At 31.6% G+C, this 24,464-nt stretch overlaps 1 protein-coding gene and 1 long non-coding RNA gene across 6 annotated transcripts; one reads left to right on the top strand and one right to left on the bottom strand.

Moving 5' to 3' along the window:
- The first annotated feature begins 1,148 nt into the window (after positions 1-1,148).
- On the top strand, positions 1,149-8,944 carry LOC105133212 (uncharacterized). 5 transcript variants are annotated; one of them, XM_011037087.1, is made up of 9 exons: positions 1,149-1,332; positions 2,650-2,680; positions 3,050-3,175; positions 3,274-3,317; positions 3,672-3,770; positions 4,052-7,064; positions 7,157-7,261; positions 7,379-7,553; positions 8,393-8,944. In XM_011037087.1, exons 6-9 carry the CDS (start codon positions 4,165-4,167, stop codon positions 8,606-8,608), a joined length of 3,396 nt encoding a protein of 1,131 aa, XP_011035389.1. In that variant the 5' UTR covers positions 1,149-1,332; positions 2,650-2,680; positions 3,050-3,175; positions 3,274-3,317; positions 3,672-3,770; positions 4,052-4,164; the 3' UTR covers positions 8,609-8,944. The 5 variants fall into 5 exon arrangements, with proteins under 5 accessions (XP_011035389.1, XP_011035388.1, XP_011035391.1 ...); XM_011037090.1 differs by lacking the exon at positions 2,650-2,680 and having other exon boundaries at positions 1,150-1,332; positions 4,052-4,669; positions 4,805-7,064; XM_011037086.1 differs by lacking the exon at positions 2,650-2,680.
- A 150-nt stretch (positions 8,945-9,094) lies between these two features.
- Positions 9,095-9,417, bottom strand: LOC105133211 (uncharacterized). Its single transcript, XR_843744.1, has 2 exons — positions 9,344-9,417; positions 9,095-9,256 (listed from the first exon to the last, which is right to left on the bottom strand). It is a non-coding gene; the product is annotated as an uncharacterized LOC105133211 (long non-coding RNA).
- Positions 9,418-24,464: the final 15,047 nt, after the last annotated feature.

The following is a 24,464-nucleotide window of genomic DNA, read 5'->3' as shown; positions in this document are numbered from 1 at the left end:
AAAAAAAATACATGCATCACTTATTTTTTTAAGAAAAAAAGAAGAAGAAGCAATCGTACAATATTTTAATATTATAAATTATGATTTTCATTTGGGCCATGAATTGGCAAAATGGAGAAAAGATAAGGGACTAAACTTTTATCTTTCAATGACTCAACATAAGTTATGTTGATGGCCGACCACCATATAATATTTCAATAATATAAATAGGTTTTAGAAGAATAGAGTTGAGCAAGGAATACTCCAATTCTTAAAAGGATTTCTCCATTTATATAATTATACAATATCAGTCTAATTTGTATAAAAAGTATACTAATCTTAAATCATTTGGATGATGTTATTAAGATTAAGATTCTCATATTTCATTTGAGTTTGAAAATGATTATTTATAATATATTATTTGCAAGATTGAAACAACTTGTTTTAGGATTATTTAGAGTTGTGAAGTTATGAAAATGAAAAATGACATAAAAAAATTTCAATCTTAGCATTTAATATTTTAAATATTAAAATAAAATAAAAAAACATAAAGATAGCAGTCATTTTAGAAGTACCATATAAATTTAAAATAAAAGGAGAGAAATAAATTTAATATATGGAGACTATTTTTTTTATTAAATGGATCTAAAACAGGAACTAATGTGATATTATTAATTACCTCTTAATTATCATAAAATTTATGACCTAAATGTATTTTAAAATTAATATGTTATATATATATTTGCTATGAATTATCTCAACATTCTTTGTAATATAACTAGATTGGTATTTTTCATCCTGTCGCAAATTGATCTAATTGTTTTTAATATAAAAATTAAACCTGGATTATTATAATGTTTTGGAAAAAATATTTAAGACTTAAATCGACATTGGATTTAATTAACTAGATTTGATATAATAAGATAGACAACAACATAAAATAATTTTTGCAATTTAATAATTTTATTATATTTTAAAAATATAAAAATAACAATTTGTTGCGGTCATTCTAATAATAATTAATGAAATTTGCAAAAATATATTATCCCAACAGCCACGTCATTGATGTTTTCTGATATGGTAAATTTATCACTCCATCCCAATCCACGTGTTATGAATAAGTGTATCCATAACCCATTTTAGCTTTTTATTTTTTTTTTAAACAAAAAATGTTATAATCATCTTTACAAATTCCAGGTACGAAAAGCATTCTTGCCTTTTTTTATGCTCCTCTCATTTTTTTTTTTTACAGACAATTTTAAATTCAAGGAAGCAAGCAACGAAATAAAAAGAGCCGTTGAAAGCAAGAGAGAAGAGAGGGAAGTGGCAGCAGCAGCAGCAAGCAGTTGTCTGGTTTGTTTTCCGTCTTTAATTCTTTTTTTTTTTAGATTGGATTTTTTTAGAGATTAATGAATGCATGTAATAATCAAAATGTGGAAAGATATAAATTCATTAGAGCATGGATTAGTGGGTCTGCTTTGTTTATAGACATAAAGGTCCAAAAATGGTAAATTTCCTCACAAATATAGCTGGTATGGCCTGGATTGTGGTGGTTGCTTGCTTACTTCATCTTTATTGGTTTTTATATCTTACTGCTATATTTGGTGGACACCCTTTTGTTTCTTTTTCTCTTTTAGACAGATTTTTTTGGGGACTCTTTTAGTCGAATTTGGTATCAAGCCTTCAATTCTCAGATGCTCTCTCTGGTTTTTTTTTTTCACTTCTTTCTTGGTGGCTTTTCTTTAAATTTGCTCATTGGCTTTGTTTTATTGAATTGGGTTTCAAAACCATTTTTTTTTTTCTGGTGAGTTTTAGTCTTCTTTACTGTCTTTTGAATTCCTCCTTGTTGTTCAAAGGTTTCTTTGTTCTTCTAGGTGGTTTTGATGTTCATGTTCTTTTTTTGTTTTGTGTAAGATGATCATATGTAATTTTTGTTTTAAGACAAGAAAAATGAGGTTTGGTAGTTAACAGAATGATTAAATTGTTTGTGAGGTCTTTTGGTCTCATAATTAATTTTTAATTTGTTTGGATTGGAACTCAATAAAAATTTATTGTTTGAGGTAGATTGAAATGAATGGAGTTGGACAATATAAACGGTATATCTTATGTTGTTTGTTTTAAGACAAGAAAAATTAGGTTTAGTAGTTAACAGAATGATTGTCTTGTTTGTGAGGTTTTTTGGTGTCATAATTAATTTTCAATATGTTTGGATTGGAACTCAATAAACACATACAAGCTCTTTTTTTTTTTTTTTCCAGATTCTCTTGTATTTTCCTGTATGGAGCTAGACTGAAACAAATGATTTAGTCACATGGGCTCTTTCTTTTGTTATCAATGCGAAGAAATCGTTGTATGGGCACGGTTTTAAATGGTTTTGGATAAGCTTAATGTTGTGTTTGATCATTAATATTGTCGTATTTCTGTTGTTTCTAAGAATTGACTTCTAGTGCAATGAGTTATTTGGTTGCTGTTTCTGTGGAGAAATTTTCTAATGTTGGTGTTTGCAATTGATTAACTTGATATGTAAACAATATCTTGTTTATTGTCATGAACATACTATTTGTTTTATACAACCAAATTGGCTCGTGCAGTCCCTACTTGTTGTATATCATTGACTTGTTTCTTATCTTTTTGTTTGTCACGTGTAATTGATTAACTTCTTAATTTTAGGTTGTGCGGTGATGATTTTTTGGCATGTTTGGTAGGGGAACTTTTACCCTTGGATATTTGTTGGCAAGTTACAATCATTAGATTCTGTCCTAGTTAATGCATTCTTGGATATCGTGCAATCTTCTAGTTAATGCATTCTCAAAGCATGGTTGAGAGTTAGTAAATCTGAATCGAGTTACGTAATTAATAAGGAAACTTTGAGGGAATTTCAAACAGGATAATGCTGCATGTTTCCGTTTTTTTGCTTGGTTCTGAGTTAGAAAATGCTGCAAGATCTCTCATTTAGACTTTGAAGTAATAATTTGACCTGTGTGCCTTTTCTGCTGTTGAAACTGTATTGAGATACTTATTTCATGCTTATTGAGGAATTGATCCCTCTTTTATTCTATAACTCGGACAGGCACATCCAAAGATTCTGAGCTTCAAAGAACCCACAGCAGCAATCAGAGGTTGCAGTCAGAGGAGAGGTTTACTCATCGAGGCCATTTATAGAAGAAAATAATCAGAACTACTTCCCCCGGGACATGTATTTTCATTTCACCATTTGCATTTAACATATGCTTCTTCCTCTTAGAACTTTCATAAATTTTTTATGTCTTTCTTTCTATGCATGGCTATTTTCAGATCTGTAAAGTGTCTTCTGTTGATTGGAGGAACACTCATCAAAGGTAATGGTTTTGGTTGTTACATGCGTGTCGCTTGTCTGACAGTTGCATGGTAAAACTGATTAACTACTATATTCGAATTTTTTTTATTTGTTTATAACATCTCATTTGTTACTCACTTCTGGTTTTTCTTCTTTGTACCTCACCATATACCACTGATGGCTATTTTACAACTCATTATTTGGACATTGTGGTTAGAGTTTATGATGCTTGCTGTTTTGATACATCAATTGAGTTACACTGTTGCTTTTATTTGTTAAAGAGATGCTTTCTGCCACTACGGTGCCATATAATTTGTTCCTAGAGCCAATAACTTTCCCTATGCCTATTGCTCATTTTAGATTTCTGATAACTCAGGTAAAACAAAGAGACAAAAACAGTCTTGCAGACAAGTGGTGCCAACTTCCTTTCCATCAAGAGGGCAATAGGTTCTTCAAGTCTGCGACTAGCTTAAAGGTAGACATACCTCAACTCTGACTCCTTAGCCTAGATTTCGAGTTAGATTCCTAGGATATATAAATAATAACTAGAAAATTTCTTGCCAGTTCTGACAATTCTTTTTTCCCTTAAATGGTTAATTTACATTCATCGTGGAAGGTTTGTCAGATCAAATTGCTCATTTTTCTTTGATTGCTTGTATCACTTGGGTCTTGGGTTTTCTATCTTGTTCTTATTTGGCATAAGCTTCTAGTGCAATTATAATTTGACTCTGGTTTATGTCTATTTATTTACTGTAGGTGCAATCTTGACATTGCTTACGCTCAAATCAGATGAATAGTGGAGGATTGTTGCACTGCTAGTGAGACATTTTGATCAACACAATTGGTTTGGATCTGTAATTCAGGTGAACATGGATGGTTTGCAACTGGTTTCAATGCCACCTAGAAATGCATTCAGTGCTGATCTACCAAAGGCAAGAAGAGAGCTTCAACCTGATCCACCTTATGCCATTAAGTCATGCACCAGAAATTTTCTTGCAACTGGTGCATGGCAGCAGTCTCAAAATAAGGTTCCCAATAAAGAGACAAGATCAAATTTATTACCTGACTATTCTTCATGCCAGAGTTCTGTCATTTGCCCTGATTTCTATGTTTCGACCCCAAAAGAATGTAATGCTGTTAGTTCACTTGAAGCTAATAGTTCTGATGTAGAAAAGTCTGCAAATAAAAGCTCTCGACAAAAAACCAGGAGGGGAAAACTGAACAAGAGAGTTTCAAGTGATACTGGATCAGCTGAACCAGAAGTTTTGTCCGAGTATGCTCATGAAAGTTCAACTTCTGAAGCCGCTAGTTATAATGTTCATGGAGATGAACTAATATATTCTGCAACATCACCAGAAGTTTCATTGCCAGATGGTAGCAGTAACCAGATTGACTTTGAAGGTGACATTAGATTCAGCAATTCTGAAGCACAGGTGATACGCACATCCAACATTGGTGAAGTGGTTGTTGTGGAAACTTTTGAAGCACTGGACGTTTCATCAGCAGATGGTAGCAGTAACCAGATTGATTTTGAAGGAGATCCTAGATTTAGCAATTCTGAAACATCTACGATCTGCTCATCCAACATTGATGAAGTTGCTACAGTGGAAGACATTATACCTTGTATAGCTCATAATTTTCCTGGGGAGTGTCAAATGATTAATTCTGAAATCATTATACAGACAAAAGGAAAGGGCTTCAGTCAGATCAGCTGTTGTGATGATATGAAATCCAAAGACTTCTCATATGCTCGTGATTCCTCCCTAGTGTTGGACTATGTATCTAATGGTTCAAACAGTGATAATGACCCTAATGATAGTTATCGTTCAAAACCGTTTCATGAAGCTAGCAGCAGAGGTAGCGTTTTAGAAGCTCCAGGTTGCAATTCCAGAAAGGGGTCTTTATCTTATAAAAATTCATTTAATGGTGTTGTAGATACCTACCACCACACTGAGGGCTCAAAGCATGACAGTCAGAATTTTAGCAGCAGTGAAGCACAATTACTTACATCAGGCAAGAAAGGCAAGCAAATAAAAGCGTTACCCAGTAGTGCTGGTGCTCACAAATATGGAGGTTTTGGAAATTTGCATGTCCGGGCAGGGAAGGAAATCAACCATTCTGTCTGGAAAAAGGTTCAGAGGAATGATGTGGATACTGAAACTAAGATATCTCCTGTATGCTTCCAGTTGGACATGAGTTTGGAAGAAACTCCTTCACTTAAAAGGAACTGTATTGTTGCTGAGGTAAATACATTATCAAGAACTGAGAATAAAAAACTGCTGAAAGACAAGGTTTCTAAGAAGTTGAAAAGAAAAAATAGTCTAGGTTCCAAATTAGATTACAGCTGTCATGGTAGGGGCCACAGTTCCAACAAGGCCAGCTTTAATACTCGTGCAAAGACTGGCATGCGACAGAATGAAACATTTGGTCTCACAGCTCAAGTGTATGATCAAAAAGGAGGGAAATCTATTTCAAGAACTCATTCTGTGAATACTTGTTTGATGGTTGGGTTCCAGCCTAGCAGAGTTGAATGCGCAAATTCAGAATCAGTTAACAGCTTGCAAGTTTTCCCAGATGCGTTACAGCCACTTCACAGTACTTATGATACTGTCTCCAGCCCAAGACACCACCATACAGAAAATCAAGGTAACTCACCAGCAAAGCTGAGCAATTTGTTGGACCAAAATACGCTCAAGGTGCCACCTCCAGTTTACCTTCCTCATCTTTTTTTTAATAAAGGTCCCCAAATGGAAAAAGAAATTACACTTGCTGAGCACTGTAAGCAAAACCATAGTTCTGGGTCATTTATGCAGAAATGGATACCCATTGGGGTAAGAGATTCTGAATTGGCCACCTCTGCTAGATTTGGTAATTCATTACCAGATCCTTCTGATAGACCAGCTCGTGAAGATTTCACTTTGAGAAATGTTAAAGAAAACGCCAGTTTTGATTCTCAAGACCTAGTTTCTTCATCGTTGTTGGGCACATGCCAAGGTTCTGGGAATGCAAGTTGTTCTTCCAAGGAAGATGACCACAGTCAAAAGTTGAATAATTCTACTGGTTGGATGTTTGAGCTCAACAAGAAGCATCTTGAAGATGACAGTTCAACTAGTGAATCCTCTGATCAACAATTTTCAGCTTTTGAAGATAATTCAATAAAGATAATACAAGCAGTGAAGGATGCATGTAGGGTACAGATGGAATGTGAAGCTATTCAGATGTCCACTGGCAGTCCAGTTGCAGAGTTTGAAAGATTTCTTCATTTTTCTTCTCCAGTTATTAGCCAACTGCCAGGTTTATCATGCTGCCAAACTTGTCTGTGTGACCGGCTTGTTGGTGCGCGACTATGCAGACATGAGATACCATATATCCCATTGGGATGCCTCTGGAAGTGGTATGAAGAGCATGGGAATTATGGTTTAGAAGTAAGGGCAGAAGATTTTGAAAATTCTAAGAGCTCAGGTTTGGATTGTGTTTCGTTTTGTGGCTATTTTGTTCCCTTTTTATCAGCAGTTCAGCTATTCAAAAACCATACAAGCCAACCCATAAACAAGGCTCCTGATCATGGGATTTTTGGTACACATGAGGCTAGTGAATCATCAGAGAATTGTAAAGTTCGTCGCCTTCCAATATTTTCTGTACTGATTCCTAAGCCTCATACCACAGCTGCAGCTCAATCAGTTGATGTCGCATGTTCTGATGATGCAGAGCTGCTCTTTGAATACTTTGAACCAGAACAACCTCAGCAAAGACAACCATTATATGAGAAGTAAGGGCTCCTTTTACCTCCCATTGGAAATTGTATTAAATGTATAACTGCAGTTTTCTGATGGATCTCATTACTGATTCTGTTAATTACAGGATACAAGAGCTTGTTAGAGGTAATGCATCTTCACGTTGCAAAATGTATGGGGACCCCACTAATTTGGCCTCTCTGAATCTTCATGACTTGCACCCCAGATCCTGGTTGGTTGAAAAAACTAGCTTGAATGTCTTTCAGAGCACTAATTAGGATTGAAGCTTGTTATATAACTGAATCATGCCAAGAGAAATCTGATAGACTCGTTATTGGATCTGTTTCAGGTATTCAGTGGCATGGTATCCTATCTATAGGATACCAGATGGCAACTTTCGAACTGCATTTTTGACTTACCATTCACTTGGCCACTTGGTTCATAGAAGTGCCAAATTTGATTCCCCGAGTAAAAATGTATGCGTAGTTTCTCCAGTTGTGGGCCTTCAGAGTTACAATGCTCAGGTAGTTTACAAATACAATTCTTGTACAGACTTCATTGCATTGTAGTGATAGTGTTATAATGCAAGTAAATTTCAGTGAATTGGTTGCGGAAGTGTGTATGTTGAGATGTTTGGCAGATCTAGTCTATTTCTCCACTTGCAACTTCCTAGTCCACCAATATTAAAATGACTAATTTATCAATGTTAAATTTAATTAATATTTTATTACCTAGACAAGCTTGTTATTTATTGAGTTGGAGCCCTATTTGTTCTCTGAGTAAACTTTTGGATATTATGCTTGTTATGTTGTCTACCTAAATATTATAAACCTTGAAGAATTTGTTCTTTAATTATGATTGATGTTTCACTGACGTAGAAGCAACTCACTGACTGATGAGGGTCTTGATTCACTTATAATGGCTGCTGATGAGATGGAGTCTCCTTGCATGTTCATTCCTTTTATTTATGTTCAGTCCTCTCAGTTATGATAGTCTAGTGATAGGCTTCTTAGACATTACTATGTTTGATGTCTCTCTATGTGGAAAATGTATGTAAAATTTCCTACCTTTCCAACTAAAGATCTCTATGGTGCTCTCTATATTTATCAAACTATTATCTGATTTTGAATAACCATTTTATAGGCAACAAAATATCAGAAAGAATTGAATATTTCGGCACTTTGAAAATGCTCTTCTTGTGTTGTTTTTGATTCATTAAAACTACTCAGTATCGATTGCAATAATCTTAAATAATGGAAAAGCTATTTTGAAACTGCCATTTAACTTTGCTTTTCAATTTTGAGTCGTGGCTGTTCTTGTACTCATATTCCATTTTTACCCTTGAACTGTGTTACATGACCAGGGTGAATGCTGGTTCCAGCCGCGGCACAGTGTAAACCAGACAACAGGAACTCCAAGCTTAGACCCTTCTGTGATCATGAAGGAGCGGCTGAGAACACTTGCAGAGACAGCATCTCTTATGGCCAGAGCTGTAGTAAACAAGGGAGATCAGACATCCGTAAACAGACATCCTGATTACGAGTTCTTTCTTTCTAGGCGAGGCTATTCACTTCTATAGCTAGTCACTCATATTTGCCAATGATATTTGGCTGTCAGATAAGAACTATTTCATCTAGGGAGATAAAGTTGCTGATCTAGTTCCACCCATATAGCATATGAGATAAAGCTGGTGATCTAGTTCCATCCGTTTAGCATTAGCCTCTTGGCATGAACCTCAGCTTCGTTTTAGCTAATGATGTAGCGCTGAGTACTGATCTAGTTATTTGTTAAACTGCTGTAAATATTCATTTCAGTTTTAGTTAAAATTTCTTGAATGTTTTGTGCCTGCCCAGAGTGAATGGACTCGCATCCCGGTCCTGGATGGATTTATAACATTAGCAGATCCTTTTGAGAATATCATTGCAAACGTCAGGACTCTTTTTCAGAAAGCAATCACTGATTTATGATCAAGACAGGTTGTGGTCTTACTAATTTAAAACTATCTTTCATTCCTTAATTTTTTCCTAGAAAGAAAATGACAAAACAACATTAAAAACGCAACACATAAATCTAAGTGTGTGGTTATCAGAAGGGATTGAGGGAAGGATAAAAGTGCAGAGATCTGGAAAACTACACTGCCACTTGAAACAGGGACAACTTCACACTTAACCAGGATGGTTCACTAGCCCTCGAGAGGAGATTTTATCCCTCGAATTTCTTAGATACTCTGCAGACAACAAAAAGGAAACGTCAGCATGTTGCATGCTGAGGGAGAGCCAAATGGCTTTTATCAAGAGTCAACATGAATTTATACATCAACACAACGCTTATTCCTGGGTTGGTTCAAATGCTGCAGCAGGTGATGAAGCTACGGGTTTCTCTCCTCCTGCAGTACACAATTTAACAGTGACAAATCCCATGTAATATCTAATGACTGAGCCTCTACTCTGATTGGAACTTTGATTAATAAGACTTGACTTCATAGAATTTGTTTTCCAGCTAAATAGATATTATTAAGACTCATAGATAAATAAGATTAGCAGATGTTCTTGCCATGTCATACTAATTACCAAATGATAAAACCCATAATATCACTTCTCAGTGCAAGAGGGGAAGTCAATCTCAAGTTGAAATCTGATCATAGCAAATAAATTTGATTTTTATGACTCAATTATTGGAGATGTTTAGGGATTTTTTACCTAAAATAGTTGATTTTTTTGGCTTGGTTGATTCGAATATGATAATAATTGATGTTTCTGTACTATCATGTTTAGGCTATTAACATTTCTTAAAAAAAAAAATAACAAAAACTGGAGAGGTGGTAAAAGCATTGCTTCCATGGATGAGAACAATATTTTTATTATCTTGTCCTTTAAAAATTTTATAGGCTAATGAATGAGGTTAAAATTGAATTTTTTTTTAGCCTTCATTTCTTTATTAGATTTTGTTTTTATTTTTTATTATTATTTTTTCTTTTTTATAGAATCTTTTAGACTGACTTTTTTAAAATTAATTTTATTTTTTAATATTTAATTGATTTCAATTTGAGTTTCTTAGTTAAGCTCGTATCTAAGATTTTATGGGTTTCAATTTGAGTTTCTTAATTAAGCTCGTATCTAAGATTTTATGGGTTGCAAATTTTAAAAATCAACTTAGTTTAAGGAGGCTCTCTCAAGATTGCTCTGTTTTTTAATATTATTTTTTAAGATAATATTTTTTTTTTAATTTTATTCTTTAATATTAATTTAATTAGATATTGGACCTCTTATTTTTCATGTTTTCTATGTCCTTTGTTTTATCATTAATTTGTTCTAACTTGTTTATCTAAGGTTTTTTATTTGTTGTTTGGGTATTTTTATTTGTTCTTTTTTAAATTATTTTTGAAAAATAAAATTTATTCTTGAATTAAATAGAATTGATTTATTAAATATAGGTGGATGCTCACTTTCATTTGTTTTGTTCAGTTTTCTTTTTCAGGGTATTACTTTAACAACCCATACGACTTCCTTTAATGTCATCGTGTAGTCTTTTTTAGTGGGGTTTGAAATGCCTCAATAAACTCTTTTGATGGGGGACAATATCCACAATGGAGTGATGGTGAGTGTCCAGCAATTTTTTCTTTCTTCTCCTACCATGTAGATATTATTGGCTCATATGTTTTGGTTAATTGTTGCCAAATTAATGTTTTCTTTACGGTATATCATCTATCATTGCCTTTATAAATTATTAAATGATCATTAATAAATTTACAAGTGATTTATAATAATAACAAATTATTAATAAACTCAGCGATAGATACATTAATTAAATAATTACAAAGAGTTTGACAAGAAAAACATGAAATTAGAATCAATCAACAAAGTGACCAATGGATTAACATATATTGCTGAAATTTATACTCACCGATTAAACCACTTATGCATGAAAATTCAATGGTAAATTTGGGATTTTTCAAGAATTTTAGAAATTCTTAAAACAATTGATGAAATCACTAATGAATTTAAATTTTTTTTGTTATAATGTAGTCAGTGGTGTGTTGACATGATAAATAACTGATGGGCTCACCAAAAAAAATTATATTAATAAATTTAAACTAAAATATTTGGGGTAATCTCTAATTTTTCTCCCATTTCTCTAAAATACCCCATTTCCCTCCCTTCCTCTCCTCTCTTTCTAACTAGTGGTAGGCATTTTCTCTCTAGAATTAGTGGTGGTAACTTTCTCTCTCTTCTTTAGATGGTGATCACACATTATTTCTCTCTCTTCACTATTTATAATTACATTAAATTATGATTTAAAGTCATTATTTTTATTTAATTTTTTATTCTGAATAACTATTATTTAACAACTATACATTAATAATATTTTTTTATTTTTTAAAAATTATTTTTAAATTCAACACATTAAAATGATTTTAAAATATTAAAAATATATTAATTTAAAATAATTAAAAAAATTTATTTTTTTAAAAAATATTTTTAAAACACAATATCTGATGAAAAGTCAAGGCCCTACGAATAGAATCCTCCAGTATTCCAAGTTGATTAGATAGCCCTTTGAATGTTTTTTCTCATAAGGACAACTGCTTTCTTCCATGCACGCAATGGGGAAAGTAAAGCCTCTGATATAGGAATTGTTTGTTTCTGTATTTTAAAAGTATTTTAAAAAAATTGAAATTTTTTTATTTTTTTATTAATTTTAAATTAATATATTTTTAGTATTTTTAAATTATTTTAATGTACTAATATCAAAAATAATTTTTAAAAAATAAAAAAATATTATTAACATATATTTTAACATAAAAAACTATTTGAAAAATAACATTAATCACAATTCCAAACAGGCTATTAAGCATTTCCCTGTCATTATGGAAAGCAAAGCCTGATACATGACAATATTTTCCTCGTTACATTCTTCTTTAATTTGGTTTTTTTCTTTGGGCCATGAGTTTTGGTCTAGAATGTAGTAGGGTTTTCTCATTTAAAAAAGTAATGTAATATGGACGTCATATCTTCTGCAAAGAGTGTCTAATAATAGTCCATCTATTTTTTATTTTGTTTTCTCATTTTTGAAAAACAAAATCTTATAACCCGGTACTCTGCTTTTGTTTGAAATATAAAATTTAAATTTTGATTTTTACACTTTATTGATTAAAGTAAATAAAGTGGCCATTGCACCAGAATCGTGATATGCTTCAAACCATATATTGATTCCAATGTAATCAAGAATATCTTTTTTATCAGAGGTTAAATCCATTACCAAAAAAAGAATTAAATAAAAAAATTAGGATGCATTTTAGGAATACAAAGCTTTCTTTCTTTAAACATTATAAAACTCAACTTGAAAGTTAACCCGGTCAAGAGACCGAATCCCAGGTTTTTTGGATCAATCCGCATGAATACAAGATATTTAATTATTTTTTAGCCATCCCTTAAAAAAAAGCAAAATATCACCACTTGCACTCGTTATACATTTACCTTTGTTGCTACCAATGCTCTTCTTCACATGTAAGTTGTAACTGGCCATCCCAACAGTAAAGAAAAAAAGAGAGACAGAGCAGAGAGAGATCTGAAGCGCTTATTGCAGATAGGAAGAGAGAAACAGAGAAAAATCATGACAATATTTTCCTCGTTACATTCTTCTTTAATTTGGTTTTTTTCTTTGGGCCATGAGTTTTGGTCTAGAATGTAGTAGGGTTTTCTCATTTAAAAAAGTAATGTAATATGGACGTCATATCTTCTGCAAAGAGTGTCTAATAATAGTCCATCTATTTTTTATTTTGTTTTTTCATTTTTGAAAAAACAAATCTTATAACCCGGTACTCTGCTTTTGTTTGAAATATAAAATTTAAATTTTGATTTTTACACTTTATTGATTAAAGTAAATAAAGTGGCCATTGCACCAGAATCGTGATATGCTTCAAACCATATATTGATTCCAATGTAATCAAGAATATCTTTTTTATCAGAGGTTAAATCCATTACCAAAAAAAGAATTAAATAAAAAAATTAGGATGCATTTTAGGAATATAAAGCTTTTTTTAAAGCATTATAAAACTCAACCTGAAAGTTAACCCGGTCAAGAAACCGAATCCCAGATTTTTTGGATCAACCCGCGTGAATACAAGATATTTAATTATTTTTTAGCCATCCCTTCAAAAAAAGCAAAATATCACCACTTGCACTCGTTATACATTTACCTTTGTTGCTACCAATGCTCTTCTTCACATGTAAGTTGTAACTGGCCATCCCAACAGTAAAGAAAAAAAGAGAGACAGAGCAGAGAGAGATCTGAAGCGCTTATTGCAGATAGGAAGAGAGAAACAGAGAAAAATTAACCATAAGAACTAGCAATCACTTGATAGGGGTACTCAATCACCATCCCAGGAGGTGGTATATGGCTAGGCAGTAGAGCCAACAACACAAATTGTTTGAAATTCTTACAGTGGCCATTGACAGTAAATGGGATCTCAATCATGGTCGTTTCTTTAGCCGGTTTCACTGGTGTGTGCTATCAAAACACTTTCTTGATATGGGTTTACCTATTTGGTATGTTCTTCATCATCGCCGCACTTTTAGGGTTCATCATCTTTCACTGGCACAAGATTAACTCTTGCATATGAGATTCTAAGGTTTTTGGTAACATGGGGAGAAGTATTAATGACGTCCCTGATATTGCAGATGTGCCCGGCCACAACTTCCCTCATCCCTCTATCAGTAATCCCAGGGCCTTTTGGCCAAAACCTTCTCCTTTCCAAGTCTACACAGAAACCACATTTGAAAAGGAAAAACTGGGTCTTGTCTGGGTTTGCCCGGGTCGCCCATAGGTTGACCTGCTGGGTTGTTCAGGTTTTACAAGATTATTGTAGTAGCCGGTCTTTTAATAAATTCAAACTGATCTAGCTACTGGAGCGACCGGGTTCCAAGTCGATCCGGTCCAAGTTTGATAACTAGGTTTTGAAGAGAAGCGAAAAAAGGCTTTATTCTTTTATAAAAATTCTTGTACAATTAAGAATTGATTTTTCATCATGTACAAGCTAGAATTAATTTTATTTTTATTTTTCATATAATTTTTAAAAAATTCTTGAGTCATACCTTTTTAATTAAAACTTGTTTTTTAAATCATTATATATTTTAATTTAAAAACAATGTATCTGATATAAAAAAAATATTTTTATCAAAATAATAAAAATAAATATATAAATAAAGAATTTACACCTTTTAGTTTTTAACAGTGGATAAGCAAGCATGCCTAGGTTTTTATTTTATTTTAAGCTAGGTGCGCATGCTCTTTTTTTAGCTAGACATGCCTAATGTTTTTTACTATTCAATTATTTTATAAATAATTATATATACTTTTAATATGTATATTTTTTTCAAAAAAAATTTGCTCATTAATATTCATAAGAATAAAATATTTATTATTATTATTATTATATGATTTTATCAAATTAATTTTTATTTTTTTATTTTTTAGACAACAATTTAAAAATTCTTAAGTCATGATTTTTTAATTAGTTAAGAATAATTGAGAGACTTAACCTATTGGTTAGCCAACCCTTTCTATATATATATATAGGGCAATATACAACAGTAACGGTAGAGGTTACCACACAAGAATATGACTATAATATGTTCTATATACAATATTTTCTATATAGGTATATTCTATAATATGCCTCCTCAAGTTGAGAGTAGATGATCGACCTAAAGCTTGAATTGAAAAGTATTAAACAGAGTAGTAGGAAGCGGTTTAGTAAGAACATTGATAAGTTGATCATAAGGAGATAAAGCAAATCTGAATTTCTTTCTTTGCAACTCTATCTCATATAAAATGATAATCAACCTCAATGTGTTTAGTACGAGCATGAAAGATAAGATTTGCAGATAAATAAGTAGTGTCGAGATTATCACACCAAATAGAAGGAGCAAAAGTAGAACGAATCTGCAGATCACTTAATAGATACTAAAGCTAGATAACCTCAACAGTGCCATCTGCCAAGGCTTTATACTCAGCATCGGTGGAGAAGCAAGCAATGGTGCGTTGCTTGCTCGATTTCCATGAAATCGGTGTTTGACCAAAGAAGACAAGATAACCACCTATAGATTTTTTATCATCAGTACTACCTGCCCAATTTGCATCTATAAAGTCATGTAGATCAAATGAGGAACTGTGAGTGATATATAAGCCATAGGTAGCTGCACCCCGTAGATAACGCATAATGCATTTAATGGCACCCCAATAAGAATATGTAGGAGCATGCATAAACTGACAAACTTTGTTAACTGCAAAGTAGATATCCGGTCATGTAAAGGTGAAATATTGAAGAGTATTCACAATCTGACGAAACTGCAAAGTAGATATCTGGTCATGTAAAGGTGAGATATTGAAGAGTACCCATAATCTGACAAAACTATGTAGGATTAGAAAATAAAGGATCCGACATTATAGTGACTTTGGAAGTAGAGATAAACATATCAACCGATTTGCAGGAAGTCATACCATCCTGAGTGAGCATGTCAAGGATATACTTATGTTGTCATAACATCAGGCTCATAGCAGTGGATTGAACCTCAATGCCTAAAAAATAGTGAATGACACCTAAGTTATGAAGCTTGAGTTGTGAGCTGAGTAACTATATTAGGCGGTGAAGTACAGTAGAGTTGTTACCCATAAGTAGAATGTCATCAACAAAAACCAGAAGATCGAAGATATTGGCACCGACAGACAAGATAAATAAAGATGTGTCAACCTTATAAGCATGAAACCCAACAAAAAGCAGAAAGTCACTCAGACAAGTGTACCATACTCGTGGAGCCAGTTTTAAACTATATAATGATTTATGCAACTAACACACATAAGAAGGAAGAGCAGAAGTTTTATGACCTGTAGGTTGTAAAGACAAACGCGAAGACTTGTCAAACGGACAAGCTTGACATTGAACAAGAAAGCATCTAGAAGTACACATTATTTTATTTTTGGAAACTAACAAATTGATAATACTTGAAGTAGGATGACCCAATCGATGATGCCATATATCAGGAGTCGCAAAGACGCAAGGAGACCAATACGCTTGAGGAATAGCGGTGGTAGAAGACTCAGAAAGAATGTAACGACCATCATTGCTCTGACTGGAAAGAAGTACTGCTTTGGTGGTGAGATCTTTTACATAAAACATAAAGGCATGAAATTAAAAAAAAAAATTATTATCACAATAAATTTTTTAAATAGATAGCAATGGTTTGGTAATATAAGGAATATAACGAATGTTAGATAATGTAAAGGTGCGTTTAGGGGAATGTAACATAGCATGCCCAACATGGGATATATGAAGACCCTTACCATCACTAACATTCAAGTGATCATTACTAAGATAAGGAGTTGAATCGGTCAGAGTTGCAAGATCATGAGTAACGTGCTGGTTCGCACTAGTATCCGGGAACCAATTTCCTACAAAAACAAAACCAACAATAAGATGAGTAGGGGGCTAGTGGCTGTTGCTGCAAAACTAAGCACATTGAGGCGCGATGTGGCCAAAGGAGAAGCATAGTTGATATTTGACAGTCTGCTCAAAAGGCCGGTGAGAAGGCCACTCTCCAGAACCAGCAGACCATCTGGTTTGCTACTAGTTGATTTACTTCTAGTTTGCAGGGGTAGGAGAATGAACACCACGAAAATCAGACCTATGCTAGTTGTTATCTATTGTATCGATTGTTGTTGGGATACTAGGAGCTGCATGACTGGCTTTTGTTGCGGCTGAAATTAGACCAGTACTAATGTTGGGCAAGGTGAGTAGAGGGCAGCAGAGAAGGTGTGGGTAGCAAAGATGGATTTGCAGTCGTGGCTGGAAGAGAAGACTTGTGCAGAAACTCATGACTAAGAAGATGGTTGTGAAGATTAGCGTATAACAGCAGTTCTGTCTTGGTTATGAGACTAGTGACCAAGTCTTTAAACTCACCGCGAAGACCACAAAATATGTAGAGCTTGAAGTCTTCAAGAGAAAGAGGTCGACTAGCAACAACCAATTCATTAAATAATGACTTGGCGTGCTGCATGTATGTAGTAACTGAAGCATCTCCTTGCTGAAGATCTTGAAAGGATCCATGAAGTTGCATAATACGGTAATTCAACGGAGAAACAAGTGCTTTCTCAAGAGTGCGCCAAACACAAGAAGAAGTCTAACAATCTACCATAAGATGTAGGACGTCCATAGAGAGAGAGAGGAGAGTAATGTGCTTAAAATAAACTAATCTTGTTGCTTCCAACGAAGTAAAGCAGGGTTGATTGCCAAAAAAGAACCATTAGAATTGTCAGAAAACTTAGATGGAGGACACGACACTCAGCCATTGACAAAGTGAAAAACACTTTTTCCAAAAAGATATGGCTTCATCTGCATTTGCTAATAGAGATAGTTGGTGGTTGTAAGCTTCAATGAGACCACTTGATGAGTGTTGGACAATGAAACAATAGAAGGAGGTGTTGTTCCCATGATGTGGAAAAGGCCGACAAAAACATGAGAGAAGGAACTAAGGGTTTACGCTGCAAGTTGGGGCTGCTACTGTTGGGAGAAGGAACTAGCGGCAGCAACGTCTGAGTGGCTGGCCAGTTAGGTGGGGGAAGAAGGCAGCGACAATTGTGGAGTCCATTTGGGAAAGGAAGGGAGGGAGAAGAGTTCTAACGACAGAAGGCTCTGATACCAAGTTGAGAATAATTAGAAGGCTTAACCTATTGGTTAGCCAACCCTTTCTATATATATATAGAGGACAATATACAATAGTAATGGTGAAGGTTACCACACAAGAGTATGACTACAATATTTTCTATATACAATATTTCCTATATAGATACATTCTGTAATATAATCAAAATTTGTTTTTTAAATCATGATATTTTCAAATTAAAAACAATGTTTCTGATATAAGAAAAATATTTTTATAAAAAAAAAATACATGAACAAGGAAAGGAAGTTTTGATTAAACATACTCCTTTTAGTTTTTATTTAAAAACATGTTACTAATAAAAAAAGATGTTTTGTTAAAAAAAATACATGAATAAGAAAAAACAATTTGGCTAAAAAAGTACTTTTTTTCATAAATTAAATTATTCTCTTTTTTTAATATAAATATCTATTTTAATTATCAAATAAAAAAATAATATTTTAAAAATATCTTACAATATTGCATGATCACAATAACTAATAAGATGCTATATGTATAACAGTAATGATTTAAACTGAGATTGAAACTATAATTCATATTTTACTTTATAATGAGATGGTTTGGAACTTATGGTCTAAGATAGTAAATCGGTTGAGACAATAGGTTGATATTGCCTCATTCTTTAGATGATTTTTTCTTATTATAGAATGACATCATATGAGAATCTATGCAAAACAAAAGAAAGATGTGGTGTTTGTTTTTCTTTTGTATAGTTTGGTCTATTTAGAATGCTAACAATAATTTAATTTTTAAAAAGAAAATAATAGCTTGGGATGATGTGATTTATTCCTTTTTTTTTATCATGTTGCTATTTGGGTAAAATGTAATGATGAGAGTTTCTACTATATTGGGTTAAATTTGCTTCATTCATCAAATCATCTTCTTATTTAGACTAATAAAACAAACATGAGATGTGATTCTTCTTGGTTATCTCCTTTTATAAATATACTTAAGTGGTATGTTGATGTGTCTTTAAATGACAAACCTGGATACCGATCTTGAAAAGAAGTTTTTTTGTATTTCTTCTTTTTCCATATGTAACATTAAATCTAATAAAACCTCGAGGTCTTATCAATTTATAAGTTATGCTTTTGAGTATTGATTACTGCTAAGTTTTTACAAATCAATCGGTTGTAGAGTCAAATTCTTATAATAGCATTACTTGAATTAAAAAAATAATGTTTTGTGACCTTGACACTTGCAAAGTGAATTCAATTATATTTTCAATACATGTAATAGGCTTTTTTGTGTATGTTTTGAACATGATCCTAAAGAGAAGAATTATATTGTGAATGGTTTGACGAAACAAAATGGTTGTAATTTCTTTAATTTAGCCTTTATTATGATGGATTATTATAATGTAGCCTTTAGTTTTCTTAGTAAGTAAAATTTGTGACTCTTTTATTAGATAATAATATAAATTATATCTTAAAATCTCACTTAATAGCTTCAGCTATTGGGTTGGATTGATTTTTTGACATGGTATCAGAGCCTTAATGACCAAGTGGTTATGAGTTCAAATCTCACACCCCCATTTATTTAATAAAAATTAAGCATAAGATAGTATAGGCATGTGCAAGTTTCAAGCTCAAAGGGTTCTCACTTGAATGAGTGTCTTAGAGAATAATATAAATCTTATCCTGTGTTAAAGAACTATCTCAACCCAATAGCTTAAGCTATTGGGTGAGATTTTAAGATATGATTTATATTATTCTCTAATACACCCCTTAAGTGAAAATTTTTTAGGCTTGAAACTTGCATAGGTCCACATTACATTATGATTAATTTTTATCAAATTAATAAAGATGATGAGCTTAATTTGAACTTGTGACCATTTAGTTATTAAAGCTTTAATACCATGTTAAATAACTATCTTAATTCAATAGTTTAATATGTTAGGTGAAGTTTCAAGATATAATTTATATTATTTTTTAATATCTTGGGACCTCACCTAATAACTTAAGCTATGGGGTTAAATTAGTTTTTTAAGATCTTCTAAGTATTGTTTTTCTTTTTTATTCATTCTCTTCTCTCTCTTAAGATATTTTTAAATAATATTACAGTTAATTAGTAAATCTCCTATATTTTTATATATAAAAATATATCATATCATCCAATCATCATCTATGACATATCAATTGTTGTCATCACACGACATCTATATCATCACCTATATAATAAAAAATTATGATTATAAAAAAGATATAAATGCAAGCTGATGTGAATATTTATGTTAATTTTTTTTTTTTAAAAACCCATGTTTCACGTTTATATATATATATATATAAACCCACACCTCCTCGTCCATTATCGTTATTACACCAGCCAGCTAACCCACTCCATCTTTACTACCGCCCTGTATCTTGCTAACTAGATTAACTCTCCATACATACCACAAAATTTTATTCCCTAAAATTCCCAGTTTCTTGTCGTGTCATAAATGGGGTCTCAAAGAAATAATCAATACTTGACAATGATACTCTTTGTTACCATTTTTTTTCTATCCTGTTCCCAGCGAATATTGGCAGCGAGGCTATTAATAGGGAAATCACCTCTCTGTGCTGGATGTATATACGAGGGCAAGTGTGCTGGATGCCATGGTGACCGTCCTCCTATGATATGATGGGGGAGGAGTGGGTGGTTTGAGCTATAGCAAATTATGGATGAATAATCTAGGGTCGGTTTTCCTTATACTTGCCAGCAAGTAACTTGGATTGCATAGCTACCCTTAGTGTGTCACTTTTTTTTTTATCCAAGGTTTGAGGCGTGATAATTATTTCTGTATAGTTTGCGCGTAGTGGTTACTTATTTTGACCATGCTCTTGTTTTGGTGCTCTATTCTCTACCTTAAAAACGCTCCCTTTCTCTTTAAAATCTTGAAATCTAAATTCGAGTTTTAGTGCTGTTTGAATTCCACTCAAATCACCAAATCGGAAGGTGATGAGAGAAGAAAAAGGAAAAAGGAAAGATGAAAAGATAAAGGAAGAGAGATAATCATGTTCCTGAAACCAACGCCCATATATGAATAAAGAGTACTTACCAAAAAAAAAAAAAAAATGAATAAAGAGTAACTAGCAAGATTGCAGAAGAAAAAAGAATTGAGATATTTTTTCTTTACGCAACTAGTTTGTTTACTCTATTTTTGAGACTAGTTAGAATTTCTAGTATATTTTTTAGACCAGTTAGAATTTTTAGTGATTAGAATAATAGGTGGTGACTTCCATTCAAATTTTCTATTAATAAAAGATAAAAATTCCTTATCTCCTCATATTTGCCAAATAGACCACTTACATTTTCCTTGAATAGTGGACGATTGATGCAACGCTGTGCGACATGTTGGGCAATATTTACCAACAAATAGGCCAACTGAAAAATGATCGATGCCTATTTATATCCTTGATGTGAATATTATATCGCTCTATCCATTAGCATTGAAGTCATCGACTAAATTACTTAAGGATTTGAAAACATTAAATTACTTAAGGATTTGAAAACATTAATGAGATAATTGCTAACGACACTTTTCCATAGATAAATTCATTGATGATTTTTATATCAATAAAAAATATATCTTTTGCACCAGTTAAATATTTGAAAATCACTCGTAGCATGTTGCTCATTATGTAATAACTTTCCACCCTAATATGATGCAAATATAAATTATTAATCCATAAATAAAATACAATGAATTTGTCGAAGCCTATAAAAAGTAACAAATAATTACAACATTTTGAATCCAACATGTATGTGGCTTATTCTCCATCTCCTCATATAGAGGAACTTGTATTAGGTTTGGTGTAATGATTTAGCGTGTTATACACAGTTGCCAACCCATGTATTTCTCCTAAAAAATTACAAGATGCATCTCTTTAAAAATAAAATTTCTTTATATATCCCATATTAATATATATTAGAGATGGTAGATCATCCGATTACAGTCAATGTACTTACCCAAACAACTAATAGAATGTAACTGATCACTCATATTTATATCAGACCATATGTGTTGTTTAAAACCAAATTGCCACATTAAACGGGTTAGGAAATGCATCTCAATAAGTTTAAAAAATAAAAGGGAACAATTGATGTCCATGTTCAATATGCATATAACAAGAGCAACTTTTATATTATATTCTGAATAAGGATTCTACACAACCTGTTAAAATATCAACAATACAATTATTTATCATCATTTATCAGCATCAACTTATGCAATTATTCCTCATCGATTACCAGCAACATAAAATTGCTATATCATAATATAATTATTTTTCATCATTTACCAACATTAATCTATGTAATAATTTCTTAATATTTATCAATATATAAAAACTAAACATCAACACAAATAACAATATTAGTAATACTATTATTTATATCAGGAACAATAATACCACTATAATAACAAAACATAAAGAAGTTTGAAGATATATTTTATAAAATAAAAAGACTCATTTAACCAAAAACAAATTATTTCATAATTCAATGCAAATCTTAATTGCACTTACTTTGGCCATAATAATAATAATAATAAAATAATTAATTGTATCAGTTAAAAAATAAATGATCTTAATTGAACAAAATCTTCAATTACAATAATGTTTACAAAAATTCAAAGTAAACTTTAGATGCTATGATTTTCATAATTTTATTAATAATATCAATTGATTAAAAACCTATCTAATAGTATCAATTACAACAAAATTTATATCAATTCAAACAATATAATTAAATATGACAAGTAACCCAAAAATCAATTTAAATCCTATTTTTTCTAATCCAAACACAAACGCATAATTACAATATTCATAACCTAAAATTATCTAATTATCAAACACAACACAAATACCTAATTAAATCAAAACATAAAATTTATCAATTCAATAATAAAACCCATCAAACTAACTAAGAGACAATGTAAATGTTTTGTCTTGAATTTTTTATGTCTAGTTGGTTGTTTCACACCAGTTGTGATGGCGGGGAGGCTTTGCAACAAAGAAAAAAATAGTAGAAAGACTCGTGAAGAAAAGAGAAAGATATTTTTAGTGTTTTGGTGGAGAATTAAACAATGTTTTGGGTGATTGGAAGCTGATTTTTATTAGGGTTTTTGGTTTCTAGAGTTTTTTTGACCATGGAGAAAACGAGGGGGAGATTATATATATATTGTAATCGCAACTCAGCCGTGATTTTATTAGATAACTACTATTCTGAATTGTGATCGTTAAAAAACTGCTATTCATAATCACATTAAGCCGTGATTCAAAGTCATAATTTTTATTTAATTTGTTATTCTGAATAACTATTATTTAACAACTATACAAAACAAAATTGATTTTGAAACTATATAATTTCCTTGAAATTTTTCAAAATTGTATCATTTTCTAATTACTTTCTTCAAATTGTGTCGTTTTTCAAAAAAACTGAATTACTTGCCCGTTGCATTTCGCTTATGGAGAGGCCAGTTGGAGACATTATTATGTCTGCCAACGTTTGTTTCTTTTCTTTTCTTTCCTGCTTTAATTATTATGTACGCCAATGCTTATTTGTTTTCTTTCTTCTCTTTTTTGCTTTTTCATTATTATGTCTGCCAATGCTGTTTTCTTTTCTTTTCTTTCCTCCTCTTCTTTTCTTATCTTATCTTATCTTTTTTTTTTTCCTTTCTTTTTGTACTGTTAAAATGGCTTGGAAAGGAATGAATGGGATTCTGAAGACGGATTAGACAAATTATTATCATGTTCGTCTACAAATATCTAATGGAAAGTTAAGGCTCTAGGATCCTTTAGGTTTTTTTATTTATTTTTTATTAATATAGATGACCAGATTAGTTTACCCATATTTTGATTAATTTAATAAATTTTAAAATAAAAATTATATAAATTTTTAATAATTTTAAAATTTATAAAACTCAAACTAATAACTTTTTTAAAAAATTTAAAATTTAAAAAATTATATTATATTTTTTATATTCGTCCCACATTATTCCAAGTTGATTAGATGGCCCTCCAAATGTATTTCGTTACAAGGACAACTTTTTTCTCCCAGTGTGGAAAGTAAAGCCTTTGATTTAAGCATTTCTCTGTCAGTGTGGAAAGCAAAGCCCAGTACATACAATATTTTCTTCATTATATTCTTTTTTGGTTTAATTTTTTTAGATTAATATGGATATTTAGACTAGTTTATATATATTATGATTAATTCTATAGATTTTAATGTTAATAATTATATAAATTTTTAATAATCATCATATAAACAATAAAAAATTTCAACCTACAATTATAAAAAAAATAAATTTTTTATTTTCAAGTTCTTATCACTTATCATAACTTAAATGGTTTAATTTGATTTTTTCATACGACTATGAGTTTTGGTCTAGATAGATGTGGTAGGGTTTTTTCATTTGAAAAAGTAATGTAACATGGACGTCATGAGTGTATAATAGTCCATCTTCTTCTTTTTTTAATGTTTGAAAAAACAAAATAATTCTTATAACCCGGTATTCTGCTTGTGTTTGAAATATAAATTTAATTTAATTATTTTTATTTTTATTTTTTATACAACTGTTTAAAATTCTTGAGTCATGAATTTTTAATTAAAACTTGTTTTTTAAATCATTATATGTTTTAATTTAAAAATAATGTATCTGATATAAGAAAAATATTTTTATCAAAACAATAAAAAAAAAATACATGAATAAGGAATATTACACCTTTTAGTCTT

This window comes from Populus euphratica, unplaced genomic scaffold (assembly GCF_000495115.2).
Source record: "Populus euphratica unplaced genomic scaffold, PopEup_1.0 scaffold110.1, whole genome shotgun sequence".
Lineage (NCBI taxonomy): Eukaryota > Viridiplantae > Streptophyta > Magnoliopsida > Malpighiales > Salicaceae > Populus > Populus euphratica.
The sequence above is the reverse complement of the archived record's forward strand: the minus strand, read 5'-3'. Positions and strand labels throughout refer to the sequence as shown.